The 19,043-nt window shown below is 39.8% G+C and overlaps 2 protein-coding genes across 2 annotated transcripts; both read right to left on the bottom strand.

Moving 5' to 3' along the window:
* Positions 1 to 609: 609 nt before the first annotated feature.
* Positions 610 to 7,833, bottom strand: LOC144050188 (ubiquitin-conjugating enzyme E2 D3-like). Its single transcript, XM_077563249.1, has 7 exons — positions 7,385 to 7,833; positions 5,832 to 5,895; positions 5,064 to 5,095; positions 4,886 to 4,963; positions 3,901 to 4,006; positions 3,668 to 3,761; positions 610 to 1,433 (listed from the first exon to the last, which is right to left on the bottom strand). The coding sequence occupies exons 1-7, from the start codon at positions 7,406 to 7,408 to the stop codon at positions 1,388 to 1,390; spliced, it is 444 nt and encodes a 147-aa protein (XP_077419375.1). The 5' UTR covers positions 7,409 to 7,833; the 3' UTR covers positions 610 to 1,387.
* A 1,456-nt stretch (positions 7,834 to 9,289) lies between these two features.
* LOC144050172 (RING finger protein 145) lies at positions 9,290 to 18,724 on the bottom strand. The gene is made up of 11 exons (XM_077563220.1): positions 17,850 to 18,724; positions 17,400 to 17,693; positions 16,750 to 16,858; positions 16,362 to 16,453; positions 15,448 to 15,674; positions 14,358 to 14,539; positions 13,860 to 14,000; positions 12,729 to 12,911; positions 12,473 to 12,620; positions 10,865 to 11,221; positions 9,290 to 9,943 (listed from the first exon to the last, which is right to left on the bottom strand). Exons 2-11 carry the CDS (start codon positions 17,569 to 17,571, stop codon positions 9,695 to 9,697), a joined length of 1,860 nt encoding a protein of 619 aa, XP_077419346.1. The 5' UTR covers positions 17,572 to 17,693; positions 17,850 to 18,724; the 3' UTR covers positions 9,290 to 9,694.
* Positions 18,725 to 19,043: the final 319 nt, after the last annotated feature.

Genomic DNA, 19,043 nt, shown 5'->3' with positions numbered 1-19,043 from the left:
TTCTTCGTTGATACCTGCATGTCTTCCATCAAGAAACCACTAGATGCATTGCGTGTATAAATAAATGTACATTTAAGTACTTTGTTTATGACACATAGAATGAAAATGGAATGGAATGAAAATTCCCATCCCCCTGAATTAACAAGCTTCGGCTTCATCCAGTCAGCCTTTTTTCTTTTCGGGTTGTCCGAAAAGAAAAATGAACAAATAAAAACAAAAATGCATTTTAAAAATGGGCGAAAAATAAAATTTGCCAAAGCTTTAAAAATAGACTTTAATATGCTTGACACAGTGAACTTTCTCAAAAAAAGTAAGCGACTCTTATAGTGGAATTATAAAATGTACAAACAAAAAAGTCCAACTACAAACAGCTCAAATTAAAAATAAAGTCAATGACTCGAGACGTCAGATTTCAAAACTTGAAAAATTAAAAACAAAAAAGCAGGCAACTTCCATAAAACATTTTCAAAAAAGGGAATTGAGAACAATTATGGGCAGCAACAAAAGTAAAATAATAAATTGAAGCAAACCATTTATGATTCTCGACTACAGAAGCAGCATCACGCACACCTCTTACTAATTTCAAAAAAATACACCAACATCTGCACATTTAAGGTTGAAGTAACTTTATTGAAGGGGAACTAAAAACAGCCGAGGGTTGATGATCAACCGCCAGCTTAGCATTATACATACTTTTGGGTGGGGGTTGGGGGCGGGGGCTAGAAGACAGACAGTTCAAGTGTGGGGCGTAAGCCATTAATTTATCTATTGGCTTCTAGAGATCGGAGCGAGAGAGTGACAACAAAATAAAAGGTTTCGGAAGGGGAAACCAAATTCTTCCGCGTGTTGGATATATTCACCTACGATTTTTTTTGTAATCAACATGCATAAAATACAACATTGAGGTACTTAATATTTTGTCTCTGAACTGCAGTGCTTCTTCTGTACACGCTTGTTTCCGCAGCTTAATGCTTCCTATGCTAACAGGGCGACGCGGCGGTCTGGTCACAGGAAGCCAGTTTCGTGTTTTGTTTTTTTTGCCAAAATAACTGATGTGGTTGATGAATCTGCTTCTGTGTGTGTGTGTGTGTGTGTGTGAAATGGCTAACAGTGCATGCTCCAACCGAGTGCATGTTTGAAGCAATGGGGGGGGTTTGGGGAGGGGGGTCTTAAATCCCTGGAAAATTTGTCCACCGCGCGTCCTGAGAGAAGAGAAAAACCCTATCTTCTGATTAGCGCATGGGTGAGAAACAAATAAAGGAGAAGAGGAAGATGTGTAAAATGCTCTGGATTAAACAACAAAAATATATATAAGTGAAAAAAATGTTTGTTTTTTTCAGTCTGAACCAAAGAAATGCACCCCCGCCACCAGACCATTTTTTCTCCATCACATTGCATATTTTTGAGTCCATTCTTTCGCCAGTTTGGTGTACCTGCAAGGAGAAGATATTCATTAGCAATGTTGACATCCAGCCTGGAAACATGCTAACAATGGCAAACTTTCATTTTAAACAAGCATGCGCTGATTGATGCATGTTCGCCAAATCAAAGCCTGACAAGTTGATGACCAAGTTTACATGCGTAACCAGAAACGTATTTTCCATTTAAAGTATTTGTGTTAAAAAAAAAAAAATGTTGTCACACGTTTTTAATTAAGCACAAGAACAAATTTACCTAAGAAAAATGAAAATGCAACCCATCTATTCTATTCTGTAGTCTATGCATGTGTCTAAAAGGGGCGTGGCCTCATGAGTTCCATCAAGAGCTCACGTCTGTTTGTGTGTGATGTCGGCATACGAGTTATAGCCTACAGCAGGACCTTTTTCATACTTGCACGTTCAACGGTCTGTCTTACTCAATAAACGAATGTGGAAAGTTTATCGGCAACCGTGGCTCTCCTTGCCCACATACCAGGGCATTACAGTTCCATAATATACATGAAATGGCTCAGAACTCAGAAAAACAGTCACGGATCCACTGGAGACAAAGTATTTTTTCGATAAAAATTTAATTTTCTTAAGATTTACCAAGGTATAGAATTACTCAGTCAACTGCCAGGTGAATAGATTATTATATTAAGTATGACTATTATGTATAACCCAATGTCTGGAATATTAAAAGAACATCTAAAAAAAAAAAAAAAGTGGAAAAAGTTACTATTTCAGCAAGCAAAATTCTGATCTGATAAGACTCATTACATACAGTGAAATATTTCAAGCGTTTGCTTGCAATCAGAAAGTCTCTCCAGCAGGAACGTTAATAGCAATTCTATTCCGACCTTATTTTTAGATTCACCCGTTAATCTCTTGTCAGTTACCAGGAAAGGACAGCAAAAACCATTTTCTAGGTCTGAGAATTACAACTGCTTTATTTCGGTATATTTCCTGTGTGTGCATGAGTCATCTTTTGTCTTTAGTCCAGGATAAAGATCTGGTTTGCTCTTAATGAGCCGGTGCGGACCTGCTCTGCAAGCTCGGGGAGGTAGACGGGCACATGAAAGAAAAAAAAAAAAGGAAAAACAAGGTGGTGACGGAGGACTCTTTATAACTGAAGGCGGGATTTACACTGCAAGTCCAAGGACCCAATTCCAATTTAACTCCTTTTATGGTAGTTTTTATTTATTTTTATTATTTCAATGTACGCATACCCAATTACCGTAATTGTGGCCCTTTTGAGTGGGGGCGCTAAAACAACCTAAATTGTGTCTCTTGAACCTCTCCGTGTACATCCAGCCTTAAAAAGACGCGTGACAACTGGAGCAAATCGATATTAGTACCATCAGTCACATCGACAGTCAATTCCATCCACAGATTGAAGCCGGTTCAACACCATCAATAATGCGAGGTACACGCATACCAATAATTGGACCCAAATTGGCGCATTTGAGTCAGCAGAACCCGATTGTCACAGATTCTCTGAAAAATGATCCTTGGCAATTATCCTGTGGTGTGAGATTTGTCCTCAGAAAACCAAAACCGTCATGCAGTGTCAACAATCAAAAATGTTAAACTTGTTATTTTAATATTAGAATCTTAAATCCTTCCACATGTGTATTTTTACCAGCCCAAAGTCTTCCTCTACTTTTAGTTTGGATGCTCTGTGGCACCATGCTGCCTCAAACGCACACACAAACATTGAACTGCAGCTTTCAAATATCAGACTTACACACACACAAAAAAAAAAGGGCACCGTGTACCTTGGTTTTCTCTGGTGGTAAAGTTGGCATTGATTTAATTAGAATGTATTTCTTAGAATCTTTCAAAATGGTCGCCAAGCAAATATTCAGGCAGTGATTGTTTTGACTACCACGTCGAGAATCTCTGATCTCGAGCACACCACACAATGAGCGCAGTAAAGAGCGCGTGGTGTCTCACATTAAAAATAAATAAATACAAATTCAGGCGTTAAAAATCTGTATGCGTGTACCTCACTTTATTCACACGACAATCAACTCATCCATCCCAGAGTGCCAGCCAAGATGCAGCCTCAATTTCTTACCCCCCCCACTTTTTTTTGTTTGTTTTAAAGCATGGCGTACTTGGCTGTCCACTCCTGAGCTAGCTTATTGTACCTGAGAGTGAAAGTTAACATTTAATTTCATTTTTTGGGGGAGGTGGGTGGTTTCGTACTTTTTTTTTCTCTCTCCTCTTTTACTTTCTTTACTTACTTGGTGTTATCTGATTTGTAGATTCGTGCGATCTCTGGCACTAGCGGGTCGTCGGGGTTGGGGTCGCATAGCAGCGAGCAAATGGAGAGAAGAACTATACCAAGAAAGAAAAATAAAGTTAAAACATGCGTGTCATTCCAGAAGATCTCAATGACGCGTGATTTGGCAAGGAAAATAAAACGGCTTCCTGGTGAAGGAGCCAACTCGACGACAACAACGTATTCATGAGTCACCTTTAGAAATGGTAAGTGCTGGAGACCACTGTGATCTGAGAATGTCCAGACAGATACTGCCATTACTGTTAATATTTGGGTGGTAGATTCTCGTTGTGAACGCAACCTGAAAGACAAAAAAAAAAAAAAAAAGAAGAGGCGAATACCGCTGAGTCATGGTCACATCAGCCAAAAACGAAAGCCTTGACGAGCGGAATGTCCGGTATGACTTCAAGACGGGTCTGGAAAAATGTGGTGACGGTGCCGCTGCCCTTATGTCACAATGCCTTCAGAACACATCGGAACCTCAAAGCCTTAAAGGCCAAAAAGTCCAAATTGGGGCCTCACGGTTCCAACACAGTTTGGACGTTTCGGGTTCAAATCTCAGCTACAGCCCAGAGTGTGAACCTCCTCAAGGGATTATTTGGCGACTTGATTGGCGCTATGGTGATGATAGCAGAGTCAACATTGATTAAGTGAGGCCATCGCCGATTTTCTAGCAGTTGTCTACTCGCTGTGCACCGTTATAGTTAGCTTTTTCTCCATTTTAACTGCTTTTTAAATTTAATTAGTTTTTAGAGGAAGTTCGTTCATTTTTAACCTTTTACTATTATTTATTTGAAGACTAAAATAATAATAATAATAATACACAAACTAATAATGGAAGGATGTTTTATTAGGAGTCATAGCTAGCATGTATTTTTATTTTTCATTTGCATGACAGGAAGTTTGAGGCAGATTCCAAAAAATGCCCAATAAAAAAAACAATATAATCACAGATATAAGTGTTATTTTTTTTTAGTAAGAATGCTAGATTTTTTTTTAAAGGGGTCAGTCAATAAGTTTGTTTCCGTTTCTTTTACTTTATTATGCAACTTCCCTCTTTTCCCCCACTGGTATGACACTGCTTATGCAGATCATAAAAGTGACTCTGCAAAACATTTATTGTATTTCCACATCTCTTGGTGCTTAAAATGCGGGTAGGCGAAAGGCGCTTGTGCTTTACCTTGGGTGGTTTGAAGGGGTAGTCAGTTGGAAAATGAATAGTCAAGAAGAAAACTCCTCCCTGATATGGACTGTCAGTCTGGATGGACACAAAAAAAATAAAATTTCAAACAATCATGGCCTCATGCCTGTAAACATAAAATACAATTTAAAATAGATTTGGGGGGATTTGTACTTACAGGGCCCATGATTGTGGCTTGCCAGTGAAACACTATATAGAATAGAAAAACAGTTAGGCCAACAGCTTACAAACGACACACAAGATCACTTAAACATCATTGGCTACGTTTACATGCAGTCAATATTTGGGTTAAGGAGAGAATTCCCGGTTTTCTGAAACATTTGAGGTAACCCGCTTAGATGCGTGGCGGACGGTTACTCTCCTTTACATTGATCATTTGTGTTTGATTGGAATATCCCGTTTGGATCGCGACGCGCTGACAACCTAATTATGTAAATCGACGTCATTTCTGCTTTTAACTTTCTACTGTCAATAAAAGACATTACATTTATGTCACTCCCCACGCTAGATAAAGTAGTCGGTTTCCTCCGCGCTCTACAAGTGTGGTTCTTTGCAGAGTCGTCATAATTGTTTACACCGGCTTGAGTATTGCGGTGGGTTACATGCCAGAAGCACGGACTTATCGTTACTACAAAAAACAAGATTCCTTGCGAATTCAAATAAGCAAAGGAGAAAGGGAGCCGAAGAAGAAAATAAGAGCGCATGCGCACAGCGAGAAATAATGCGCCATTCAATCGAGGCATTCCGAATGAGTTTATACGAGCAAGAATTTGGATGATAAAGGGGGTACCCAGGGGTCTTATTGCGCGTGTTTACATGGCTTTACCAAACCTGAATATTGCCAATATCTGGGTTTTAAAATGCTTATTGCCTGCATGTAAATACGGTCTTTGGAAATGTTGATTAACATCTGATGAACACTTACTGTCATCACCCACTGGACCAGCGGAGCACTGTGCTGGGGGGTCGCGAGCCAGGTCGTGAAGCTCCTAAAATGGATAGGCGGGGGGAAAAAATAGAAAGATTTAACTCATTAACATTAGGTACACCTGCACAGGGCATGTTCGTCTTCCTGCTCCGTAAAAAACTCAATCAAAATCAATAGATTGTTTAATTACATTGTACTTATTTTTAATTTATTTTACAAATGTATGAGAGCATAATACACAGTATTATAGTGCTAGAACTAATTATTTTAATAATTGAACAATCTATTCATTTTTTTAACCAATTAATCGGGTTAAAATCATTTAAAAAAACACTACAATAGTTCAAATTGATTGATTGAGTTACTGCTTTGGCCCGTAACATGTCAAAAAAAAGGAGCAAACAATCACGGTTTTCTAAAGTGAAAGCATTTATCTGCCATCAAAGAATCTGCCAATTAAGTCGATAATTGCCGATTAATCACTCAATTGTTGTCCCAATACTTATTTTTAGTTGAATCATGACGGCACAGCCGCCCTCGCCTTAAACTATCTTCAAGTATCAACACATAACTGACATGTCTCCAACATGGCGTTGTCAGGCTGGTTAAGTGGCATCTGTGTGTAGTATCAGTACATTTATGAACACGACGAGTACCGTACAGACAGCATTGACAATATAGAGCCGGGGTAAAAATATTTTTATATACAAGAACTTCTTTTTTGTTGTTGTTCAAACAGCATTTCTACTTTTACACATGCCTGTACTTGTAACCAAGTATTGAGTGTGAGTATTTCCGATTGTGTACAACCAGTTAAAGCAAGAAGAGACTTAAAGAATCAAACACACATTTTATTTTTAGGCCTTCAGCTATTTCAAAGCTAGGAGGGCAGTAGTCGGGTGCGGTGGGGGGTGGGGGTAACCCTCTCCCACCCCCTCGTTTGCCCCACCCGGCCTCCACGAGTAAACACATTTTGAAGAAACTGATATCGTTGACTCTTATTCTAAATGAATAAGTCGACGTTTGTCATTTAAGCAACTCATGCGAATAAGTGATTCTCCCATAGACACATACCACAGACATGTTTCACGCACGACGCTTTTGACGTGAAATGTGACTCATGATTTCTGGTAAAACGCCGCCTGTGCGTGTGTGTACAGTACATGTGTTGCGAAATGAGCTAAAAGACGCTTCAAATGTGCAAACACCACAAACTCGACGCTAATGTTTGCCGTGTTTCCAATCTAAGCGCGGACGTGTGTTTATATAAGCCGTGTTCGGTGTCGGGGCCCTGCTGAGTGAGCTAGGCTGCTAACACCAAGCTAGCGTCAAACAACCACATTTAAAAATACTCCGTGGTGACAAACTCACAGCAAACGTGGCAGTTACGTGTGTATTTATATAAAAATAAGAAAATACGCGAACTGATTAAAAGTGCTAAGACAACGACAATGTTTGACGACGTAATCAAGATAACAAGAGAACCGGGCGAGACGAGGGCTACCGCTAGCCCGGGCTACCAAGCTAGCGGTTGGGGGTGTCAATGTTACCTTGTTAATCCGTTTCAAAGCCATCCTTGTGTTGGGCTGCTGCGGCTGTCACTGGTAGTCGATCCGAGCGATGAAAGCCGGCCGTGATATGCCAGGATGCTGGAGCCTCGCTCCGAATGAACTGACGCAAGTGTCACACACAACACGACGCCCGGGGCCTTGTCGTTTCGAGCTAGCACACGGAGTTAGCGGACGAGGCTAAAAAGGTATTGCGTATGCGCCGACGAGGGGGGGGGGGGGGAAAGAAGCGAGAGAAGCTGGGCTATTTCCAACCAGCTTATTTTATTCTTCACCACCGAAATGTCTTAGTAGTCGTCCCCGTTGAATTGCGTGTCGTCGGGGTAGGGGTGGTAGGTAAGGGGGAGGGCGCGGAGAGAAACTCTGACCACGAAGCTTCCCGTGTCGATTCGATGCAGTTAGCCAGCAAGCGAGCGTGTGCACGCGAACGAGCGAGTCTTTATGACGACACCGGGAGGAGGCGGGGCAAGAGGATGACGTCGACCCACGACTATGAGTAGCCCGGATGTAGGCACCAAGCACCTACTCGGATGAACAATCGCAATAAAATAGAATGCAACTTTCAAATACATTTATAATTTTTTTTTCTATAGTATCCAGATCAGCTCTGTGCTTAATTACGACAGTTTACATATCATTGTTTAATGATGAAACATGAAAATTTGAATTGATCGTGACATCTTTGTCTGCATTGTAATCTGGTGTATGATTTACTGATTTATGTTTATTTGGTAGAATTTTGTAAAGTTGTAGTAAAGAATGCTTAAAACACAGCAAGTCAAAGTGTTCAGTAATTTAACAGCTCTAATTTGAAGTCAATAAATATTCTTATTAATTCACAGCACAGTTGCCTTTATTTTAGCATAAGCATAACCTATAAAACCAAAACATTTGTGTATAATAAATCTGATATTATTGTATTACAAGTTAATTTATTACTTGTGTTTGTTTAAAAAAAAAGTACATGGGAGGGACTTCAAAAAGTAATTGCATATGAATTCACAATCGCAATAATGAGGAAAAAATTGTAATTACATATTCATCAAATTAGTTCAGCTCTATTAAAAATGATATACCTAAATATGTAGTATTTGCATAATTTATAATTGATTTAAAGGAATTATTACAAATGAAGCCATAATTTAATAAAATGCATACAAAATGTAAAATATATGTATACCTGGCCTTATTTTAATCAAATAATTCATATTTTTGTCACAATTATTTGTTATGTGTTTTTATTATTTTGGTGTATCCGTCTCTTTTAAACATAGTAACGCGGATAGGTGTGGTTCTCGCCACACCTTATGGACGTCATAGAAGCAATCCACATTTCAATTAGAGAATGAAAAAAAAGTCCTAGAAGCTTTACTCTGTGGTTGTCAAACCAGATTACAAATGTAATCGAAATTTGAATCAAACAATTTTTTCATGTAAACCAAAGGCCATTTTAATTTATTTTTTATAATTATCCATCATCTTAGACTGAAAATGAGGGTTCATTCTTATGAAAGTTTGGTTATAAAACAAAACACCATAATGACATCATAGTAAGTGACTATTAACATTAACAACTATTCTATTTTTCAAAACGGTCATTTTTGTCCTCTCCACCTCCACCCACATTCAATCCACAGTCAATGAAATTGAACTTCATATTCATTCTTGATTGAGGTCATGAGCATACAAATTATTTCTTCCTTTTTTTTTTTTTTTCAACAAACTTTGTTTTAAAGGACCAGGATTCACCTAGATTCAATCCGCATTTGGTTGTATTTACATTATCAAATACACGTGGAAACCCCTTACAAATGTAATACTGGCATTGTTTATATTTGAGTTATTTTGAGAGAATCAAGAAAAAATAGGAAATGACATTGTGACAACTCGATTATTTAGATATTTAATGATTGTGTACATTGAAAAAAAGACACCACAGTTAAGCATTAACTTAACATTTTCTTTCGATTTTTGGTTTAGTATGTTAGTGTCTAACACAAAAAGAAAAATAAATAAAAAAAATTACTCCTTCAAATGTCAAAAATATGTTGATTTCACACCAATATCGTGACTCACAAACTTTATGTGTCTTGTGGTTTTCTCTTGCTCACAAAAACTCAATGTCATATTTGGTTAAAGTCTTCATCCCCCCAAAAAATTGTCTTTCCAGCAATCAACAAAGTCTTTGCAGAAAAAAAAAGGAAGCACCTTATTCACGTTTGTCCATTCATATGTTAGATGACAGGACTGTACCATTTGTGAAAAAATTAAAACGAAAAAAAAAAATGTAAATCAAAAAACATCACCCTCGTCTGGACCATTGTTGGGCTCCTCTTCCGAGTCGACGTCTTCCTCCGGAGGGGCCCGGGCGTCGGGTTGCGGTGGGGGCGAAGCGTCGGGTTCCGGGGCACGGTGGGTCGGCGGCTGGGCCGGGACTGTCTGGTGGCACATGGGGCACGTCCCCTGCACGTGGAGCCACTTGCTCAGGCAGTTGGCGTGGAACAAGTGATCGCATGATGTGACCACGGCCGATGTCATTTCCTGTTAATGTGCATTACACAAATCACCTTCATTAATGGCTTGATAGATGGATGGGTGAAAAAAGTTATTTCAAATGGAGGGGAAGGGGAAAATGGAAAAATACAAGAATTAAAATCATGAAAGAATTTTTCTTTTCTTTTTTAAATGACACCAGACAAAACAATAGTATAAAAAGGAATTTAAAAAAGAAAAGAAAAAAGTACTGACTGAAAAAGAAAAAGTGCCCGGGAATTTAAAAACAAAAAACACAAAAAAGACAAGCATTGTAAAAAAATATTAGTATTTCATTGAATTTGTCATAAATATAACAAATATTATTATTAGGAATGTTCAATACCCCTTTTTTTCAGACCGATACCAGTACTGCTAGTAAATTTGACACATTAAATTCCCCCCAAAAAACAATGACAGATCATTTCAAAGATAGACCAATATATCCTTTTCCATTCTTCTTATTGTTAGTTCCTGATTGTAAAAGAGGGCCGGTCGATACCTTGAAATAAGGCCTGGTATCGACCCGATACTGATATGGTGATACCTGGTATCGGTACCCTAATCTTTTCTTGAAACACCAATTCCTGGTTGAAACTCTAATCCTATCTTAAAACCCGACGTGAAATCAGAATTTGAAACGCTAACCCTGCTTTCAGATGCTAATTTGCTAAATGCTAACATTTGTTCAACTCTAACCATTGTTTGAAACTCAGAAATGTATTATATTTTGTTTTAATACTTTATACTGATGACAAGAACTGACTTTAGTCAAGTAGTAATAGTAGCAAAAACATTCCACACTGTGCGTGTACAGTATGGGGGTGAAAAAAACCGCCACAAACAAGCCGAACGAGTAGTAAAATCAAACAAGGCCTGAGGGTTCAACTCATTCCTCTTTTTGAGGCTGACATTTAAACGGATACCGACCGTGAAGCAGATGGCGCAGACGTCGTCGTGCCGCTTGAGCTGCTGCGGCGTGGCCCGGGGCAGCGAATTGATCTTCTTGACCGCCTCCAGCCGGAGCAGGAAGCTGCGCCAGCCCGACTGCGCCCGCAGCCACACGTTGCAGTAGGAGTGGATGATGATGACCGAGGCGCCCATCCAGCTCCACTCGCCCAACAGCGACTCCCAGGCGCCGTACGCCACCACGCACAGCGCCACCGCAAACTCCAGCAAGCGGCTCACGGCGTTCACCCAGTAGATCACCTCGTCCAGGTTGTCCATGGGCTCGCGGCGGAACAGCTCCACCATGAAGAGGGAGTAGATGAACAGCGTGCCCGTCACCTGCGACAAACGGCGAATACAGCAAGTTTGGGACATGCCGAAATTCAAGCACAAAACACGCAGCTAGGCGAAGCAAAAATTGTGACGTCCACCTCAAAAAGTCAACAAATGCCTGAGTAATGGGTGAAATGAGCCAACAATTGCCACTTCAAAACAAAATGGCTTCCGGCATGAATTTGTGAGATTTGTTTTGTGTGTCTACTGATGATTGACATGCCTGCCAAATTGCACGTTGTTAAGACAGACGAGCTTTGGGGATTTTTTTAAGCATTCTGAAGGGTGCTACTGAGACAAAAATGGACACCAACCAAATGGCTTGCTTCCTGTGTCTTTTTTGTCATGGCTTCTGTGAGACTTTTTTTTGTGGCCTTATTCATGATAGACACGCCTACCAAGTTTCATGTTGCTAAGTGACACTGACTTTGGGGGCTGAATTTTGAAATCTCTTTTAGAGAACTGTACAAAAGCCTATAGGGCTACTTCTAAACAAAATTTATTTTCTCCTTTGTCTATTCGGGCGTGGCCTCTTGAGACTTTTTTGTGGCTCTACGCATGATAGACACACCTACCAAATTTTGTGTTGCTAAGTGACAGGGACTTTAGGGGTTGACTTTTTAAATTTCTTTTAGAGAGCAGTACAGAAGACCAAAAGGCTACTTCAAACCAACATTTCTTGCTTCCCGTGTCTTTTTTGGGATGACGTCTCGAGAGTTTTTTGTGGGTCTACTCATGATAGACATGCCTACCAAATTTCATGTTGCTAAGTGACACTGACTTCGGGGGCTGAATTTTGAAATCTCTGTTAGAGAACTGTACAGAAGCCTATCGGGCTACTTCAACCCCATAATTTTTTTCTCCTTTTTGTCTTTTCGGGCGTGGCTTCTTGAGACTTTTTTGTGGGTCTAATTGACGTGCCTATCGAATTTTGTGTTGCTAAAGATGGCTAGCTTTGGGGGTGATGCTATCCAGTGAAAATGTCTGCTTCTAACTAAAATGACTGACTTTTCAATCATTTTTTGTGGCTCTCCTCAAGATTGACATGCCTACCAAATTTCACAATGCGAAGGGAAACTGTCTTTGGGGGCTGAACTTTAAAAAGTATGGCTTCTGGAAGATTTTATTTTTTTTTGTAGGGTTTACACATGATAAATATAATTTTGTGTTGCTAAGTGACAGTGGCTTTGGAAGCTGAATTTCTACCCGGGAAATACCACAAGTGAGTCTTAAATGGCAAAAATACTCTGACGCTACCTGAAGGGAGGTGAGAATGCATCCGGCCACCAAAATCAGGAGCCAAAAGTCCATATGGAAGAACTGTAAAATCTTATATGCCAAGAACACAGGAAAGACCAGCAGAAGAAGACACATGCTGAGCCCACGCAAGTGCTTCCACACGCTCCTACAAGGAGGGGAAAAAAAAAAAAACCCAAAAATGATCATCTTGCATGTGACATCCTGCGCTCAAGTATCTGGTCGAAGTGAGTTGAGGAGTTTCCTTTGGACAAACCTGTTGCGCGAGGCGGCCAGGGCGAGGACGAGCGGGTGGGTGATGTCGAGCATGGCCTGCAGCGTGGACGTCAGCACGATGAAGAGGATGATGCTGAGCAGGAAGGTCCGCTGCAGCGTCGCTGTGGCCAGCAGGCCCGTCTGCAGGGCGAGCAGCAGCAGGGTCACGCCCTCCGTCACCCCCCTGGCGAACAGCCACAAGCTCTCATTTCAAAGACACATGCAGGTTGGGCTTGACAACCGAACCTTTGTTTGAAACCTTAACCCCATCATGAAAATTGGAATCCTATTTGAAATCCCCAATCTGAAACTCGAATCCTCTTTTGAAAGCCTCATTTGAAAACCTAGTCCTTGTTTGTTCAAAAACCTAAACCTCAATTTGAAACCTTAATCCTGTCTCAAAACCATCACTTTAAACCTTAATCATGTTTTAAAACACTCATCTGAAAATATAATAATCTTGAAACAAACTAATCCTTGTTTAAAACCTCAATTTGAAACCCAACCCCAAGTTTGAAACCCCAACACAAGTTCAAGAGTATAATTTGAAACTCTAATCCTGTTTCAAAACCCTCATTTGAATAGTTTGCAATCAAAACCCTTGTTAAAAACCCCAATTTGAAACCATAATCCTGTCTCAAAACCCACATTTTTAAACCTTAATCTTGCTTTAAAACACTAATTTGACAACGTAAATCTTGAAACAAACTAATCCTTGTTTAAAACCTTAATTTGAAACCCAAACCCAAGTTTGAAACTTAAATTTGAAACCCCAACACTAGTTTAAGACTAATTTGAAACTCTCGTTTTTAACCTTAATCCTGTCTTGAAACACTAATCTTTGTTTAAAACCCTAATTTGAAATTCTAACCCTTTTTTTAAAACCTCAACACTGTCTTGAAACCCAACTTTTCAACCTTAATAATGTTTTGAAACACAAAATCTGAAACCCAAACAGTCTTGAAACCCTAATCCTTGTTTCAAAACCTAATTTGAAACTCCAACCCAAATTTGAAACCCTATTCAAATCCTGTTTATGACAATGACAAGGCCTCCTGCGCAATAAACGTCCGACTGCGAGTAAAGCAAGCGGTTGTTAATGCAAGCGAGGCGACAGCTCGCTCGGGGTCACCTGTGCATGACGTTGTGGTTGTGCACGTCGCCGTAGCTGCCCAGGAACAACTTGCAGAGGTTGAGCAGACCCAGGGCCAAGTAGGACACCACGAAAGTCAGACCCAACAGCGAGTACGGCGTGGCACAGCATTCGGAAACACTGCGCACACACAAAACTACTTTGAACGCAAGTACAAATACTTTTTTTTTCCTCACAGGTATCTGCACATTATTTGAGTATGTGTTTGCCTGACCACCACATTTTTACTTATTTTCCTTAGGATTGATATCAAAATTGTTACTTTATTTATTTATTTTTTTTAACTTTGAAGTACCAGCGGTCAATCAGTACCTTTATTATATATATATATATATTTGTTACACACAAGTATCTGTACTTTTACTTTAGAGCAGTGCCACTTAGTTACTATGCTGCCACCTTGTGGCATTTTGGTGTCAAGCAACAAGGTTGAAGTGAGGTGAGGAGTTTTATTATTAACAGTGAGCGCTTCCTCACCCGGTGAGCAGGAAGAACAGGAGACCCTGACGGGCGGCGGACGAGGTGGCGGCAGGGGACATGGCGCTGGAGCACAGGTGGACCACAAAGAGGACCAACCAGAAGATGCTAAAGAGAAGCGGCACAGCAAACTGTGTCCACAGGGAGATAGCCGCCGGCAGCAGGCGGGACAGCACCATCCCCTGTGTGGGATTTTAACATCAGGTCAAAAGTTAAAAAAACAAAAAACAGAAAAGGTACGAGTACGTGTTTTTCAAGACACGAGTCGATATTTGTCTTGAGTTGCGTGCAAAAATTTGGTGGAAGCAAACTTCACAACAAGCAGCAGATAAGTGAGCAATTCAATCATAGTTGCCATTAGTTGTCCCGTCTTCTTTGCATTGTGCTACCCCCTGGTGGACAGGGGGTGCACGCCAGAAGGAAGCCAAATGTATTAAAACATGAAATCATAACACAAAACATTTTCATACTTTACATTCTCTTTAATTATTTTATTTCATGTTTTCATTTAAAGGCCTCCTTCTGGTGTGCACACATTAGCCTCCGGGGGGCAGTATTATACATGCAAAACATGCAGACAAAGAAGCAGCTCAGTAAGCCGCAGCAATATTTTTATATAAGCCTGTGAGTATTGTTATAGGATTTGTCTGTTTGTTGCTAGTATTACTTGATTAATTGACAACTAATTGATTATCAACATAATTGACAACTACTTTGATAATCGATGAATTATTTAGACACCTTATTTAACTTAAAATTTCAGTGTCTCAACAGTCTGGAGTCTTTTATGAAACAAATCAACAACAGATAAAAAAAATGTTTTTAATTGTTGCTGCAGTCATTTGCAAATGTGTAACTACCGCAACATAGATGCTGGTTTCATTAGCCTTCCTAAGCCGTTCTGCATCGTTGGTTAGCATGAAGCTAGTGGACTTTTGTAAGGCATATGTGGCTTAGTTAAATACACAAAATAAAAATATTTTCGTTTTCGGTTTAGTTTCACATTAAATTTCAATTGGAAATGGCGAAAAACTCACAAGTTGTGTCACACGCGAGTGGAAGTACAACGGTACGACAAGGGTTCACGCACCTCCATCTTGAGCGACAAGGCCGCCTTGGTGAGGCGGTAGAGTGCCGAGAGCAGGAAGAGGCCGCAGGCGACTTCGCTCAGCGTCGTGGCGAAGGCGTGGACGGCGGGCAGCTGGGACGCGGGGACGCCACCCAGGCGGGCTATCAGGGGGAGCGCGGGGGCCCAGAAGAGCCACACCTTCCGCGTCTTCATCACGAACGCGCACAGTGCACTCATGAAGAGCTGACCTGAACACACAACGCTCACTAGATGGCGCTATCTTGCAAGGGAATTTCCACTCAATGCCCCGTCATGACTTGGAACCCGAATTTCAAACCTCATACTCTAGTTTGAAACCTCCGTTTCAAAACCTCCTTTGAGAGACTAAACCTAATTTAAAACCCAAATCCAGGTTGAAAATCTTAACTCGAATTCTTGTTTGACATAATTTGAAACCTGGACCTTAGTTTGCAACCCTATTTTGAAACTCCAACCCTCGTTCGAAACCCTAAAAGTTAGCTTGGAAAGCCTAAACCTGGTTTGAAATGCTAATTTGAAATCCCAACCCTGCCTTTAAACCCTACCCTATCTTGAAACCTTAACCCTTGTTTGAAACCCTAACACTGCCTTGAAATCCTAACCCTGGTGCTAAATACCATCACTGTCTTGAAATCCTAATCAAAGTTTTAAATTATATTCTAAAACCGTGAATCCCTAATTATTAAACCTTACCCTTGTTTGAAACCCCGAGAATTTTTATTATTATTTTTTTTTACATTCACGAGATAAAAGTTAATCATCTATTTTTCTGCTTTTATCATGCTACTTAGTTACTATTACTCATTACCTAGTGAGGCACATGACGTCATCTGATCCACGATAAGGAAGTGTTATGATGCAACAACCCGGCAGGTGGCAGTGTGCGTACTACTCACATGTCAGCGGCCAAACTAATCTGTTGAAAACTTTGACGTGGAGGTAGGGCGCCCCCTGGTGGCCCGACCGCAGCTCCTCCAGGACGAAGTCCCTGGAAACCACAACAGGAAAGGGCAAGTTTACAACCCAGGCTTGAAAAATTAATTTGAAACTCTCACACTGTCTTTAAACTCTAATTTAAAACCCTAAAAACGACTTGAAAAACTGGAAACACTAACTCCCATTTGAAACCTAAGTACTGCCTTGACACACATGACGAATCCTTACTCTCATTTGAAAACCCAACTGTCATAAATTGAAACTGTAACTTCAAAGACTAAGACAACCCTAAAACTGTGTAAAAACCCTAATGTGAAAGTGCAGTTTTTGAAGGCTAGTTTCACTGACTTGGCGATCTGGTGTCCCACAAAGAGCAGCATAGCAGCCAGCACGTGCAGGTAGACGGTCACAATGTGTCTCAGTGGCAGCAGCAGCAAAACCAACATCAGCAAGTGACCTAGCATTCGCGCGCGCACACACACACACACACACATACACAAAAAGAACAAATTAAATGACAAAAATTCGAGGAGAAATGCAAAAATATTTGAAAAAAATACAAAAATATTATGAAAACATTAAGATGAACATTACATTAAGAAAAAGACAGAAAAAAATCAGACGAAATGAATGTATACGACACAAATATTGATTAATTTGACAAAAAATACAAAAATATTCACTGCAAAAATATTACAACACAATATTAGCAAATAATATGAAATATTAAGCAACAACAATAGAATGCTAACAGAAGAACTGCACAAACATGACAACATTTGAAAGACAAAAATGCAGCATGAAATACCAAAACAAAAATTTCATTAAACACCAACATTTCAACAAAATACTGGTAATATTTTTGATGATGAATAAAAACATGTTTAAAAAATATGGAAACAATTAAGCCATAAAAAAACACATGAGAAATACACTAATAGTAAAACAAAACCGAAAAATATTATGGAAATAATTACGATATAGAATGTTTTACTCACCAAGGTAGAACATGTCACAGACGACCCATCGGTACTTGCAGAAGATCGGTTGTTCATTTTTGACCCTGAGGTGCTCCGTCAAAGCCACGATGTCATACTTGTAGAGCATGTCCAGCGCCAGGATGCTGGGCACCCTCAGGGCCACGTTGGCTAATTCTTCCAGTCGTGGCATGCCCACAATAAATAAATATATACAAATAGAAAAAACTAAACAAAACCAGGAATAATTTTAGGGGGGCGAGTGAACGGGCTTTGAGCGTCACATGTCCACCATTCCGTTCAACTTGTAATCATCTGAAACAGAAATCAAAACAACTCGCTATTAACTTTACCCTTAAAGCAACAGCAATACTTTTAAGTGGAAGATATTACAACATTGTACATATTAAAATAATATAATACACGGCGTTATGTGGTCAATAGCTACAGTAAGGATGAAATTGAACTTACGTGCAGAGTAGCCATCCTGCTAGTTGTCCAGCCAACAACAAACCACTTTACATTGTTTACAGCAACATTAAGAAACAACCGTACTGGAAGTAAAATAACTGATAAAAAGGAAAAGAAAAATACAGATATAAAACAATATAATGGAGAGGAGTTGGGACTTCGGGGTTATGTTATGATTCCGGTTGTTTGCGTGGCCACTTCCTGTATACGTCATACATTACGTCCTACATTTAGGAGTACTTGGAAATGTAAAATGATAATAAAATCTTAAAAATGAATCTAGATATTTATAACGAGGTAAATGTGAATTTACATCATATCGGGAAACAAAAATAAGTATAAAATAAAAACATAGCGTTATACAATTTATTGTGCCCCTACCTAGTGGCCAAAAGTAGAATTACATACAAAAACAAGTACAGGAACAACATTGAGTTGCAACTTCAAAGGAACAGCTGGATTAATTTTCAGTGCATTTCCCAGCAAAAGATGTTTTGCTTTCTGTAGAAATGTTTTTGTTGGTTACTGAAGATTACACAAAATGACACCCATCAGTATGATGACAGATTTGGAAGTTGGATGAAAAAGACACCAACAGAGGAAATGATTAAACACTGGGGAGAGTGAGTAAGAACGTAATGCTGATTTTGCTCCTGACTTTTTGGACTGTCAGCACTGGCAAGCTTGACCAGCGTGTTTGTTGTCTAGATCTCCTGTGCGAGCGTTATCCAAATGGTGGGTGGTATTTTTGTTTGTTTTTTCTTTGTAGCCGTTAGTGGGCTGAATTTCGCAGAAGCAAGCAGCTCACGACACCGAAAGGAGAAGAAGAAAAGTGATCTCCGCTGAGTGCGTGCCCAGCAGGGTGTGTCACATCCTCCAAGCTTAACAGGCACAAATAAGCGTCTTGCGTCACTCAGAGAAGAGCGGGAAAGTCGTGTGGACAACATCTTCTTGCCGCTTTGAAACCTACTCGTTTAAAACCATAATTCAAAACACTAATCCTAGTTTAAAACTATTGTTTAAAGCCCTCCTTCAAAACCGTAAATCTAGTTTTTTTTTAATTCATTTTTTCCTTTCGGACACATTATTGACGTCCGAAAGAAAGGCTGACGTGTGGAAGCCATGGCTTATTAGTAACCCGTCCCCATCGATTCTTACAAAACGCATCAGTCATATACATTGATTATGATAGTC

The sequence above is a fragment of the Vanacampus margaritifer genome, chromosome 1, assembly GCF_051991255.1.
Source record: "Vanacampus margaritifer isolate UIUO_Vmar chromosome 1, RoL_Vmar_1.0, whole genome shotgun sequence".
Lineage (NCBI taxonomy): Eukaryota > Metazoa > Chordata > Actinopteri > Syngnathiformes > Syngnathidae > Vanacampus > Vanacampus margaritifer.
This window is presented reverse-complemented; position numbering and strand designations above follow the sequence as displayed.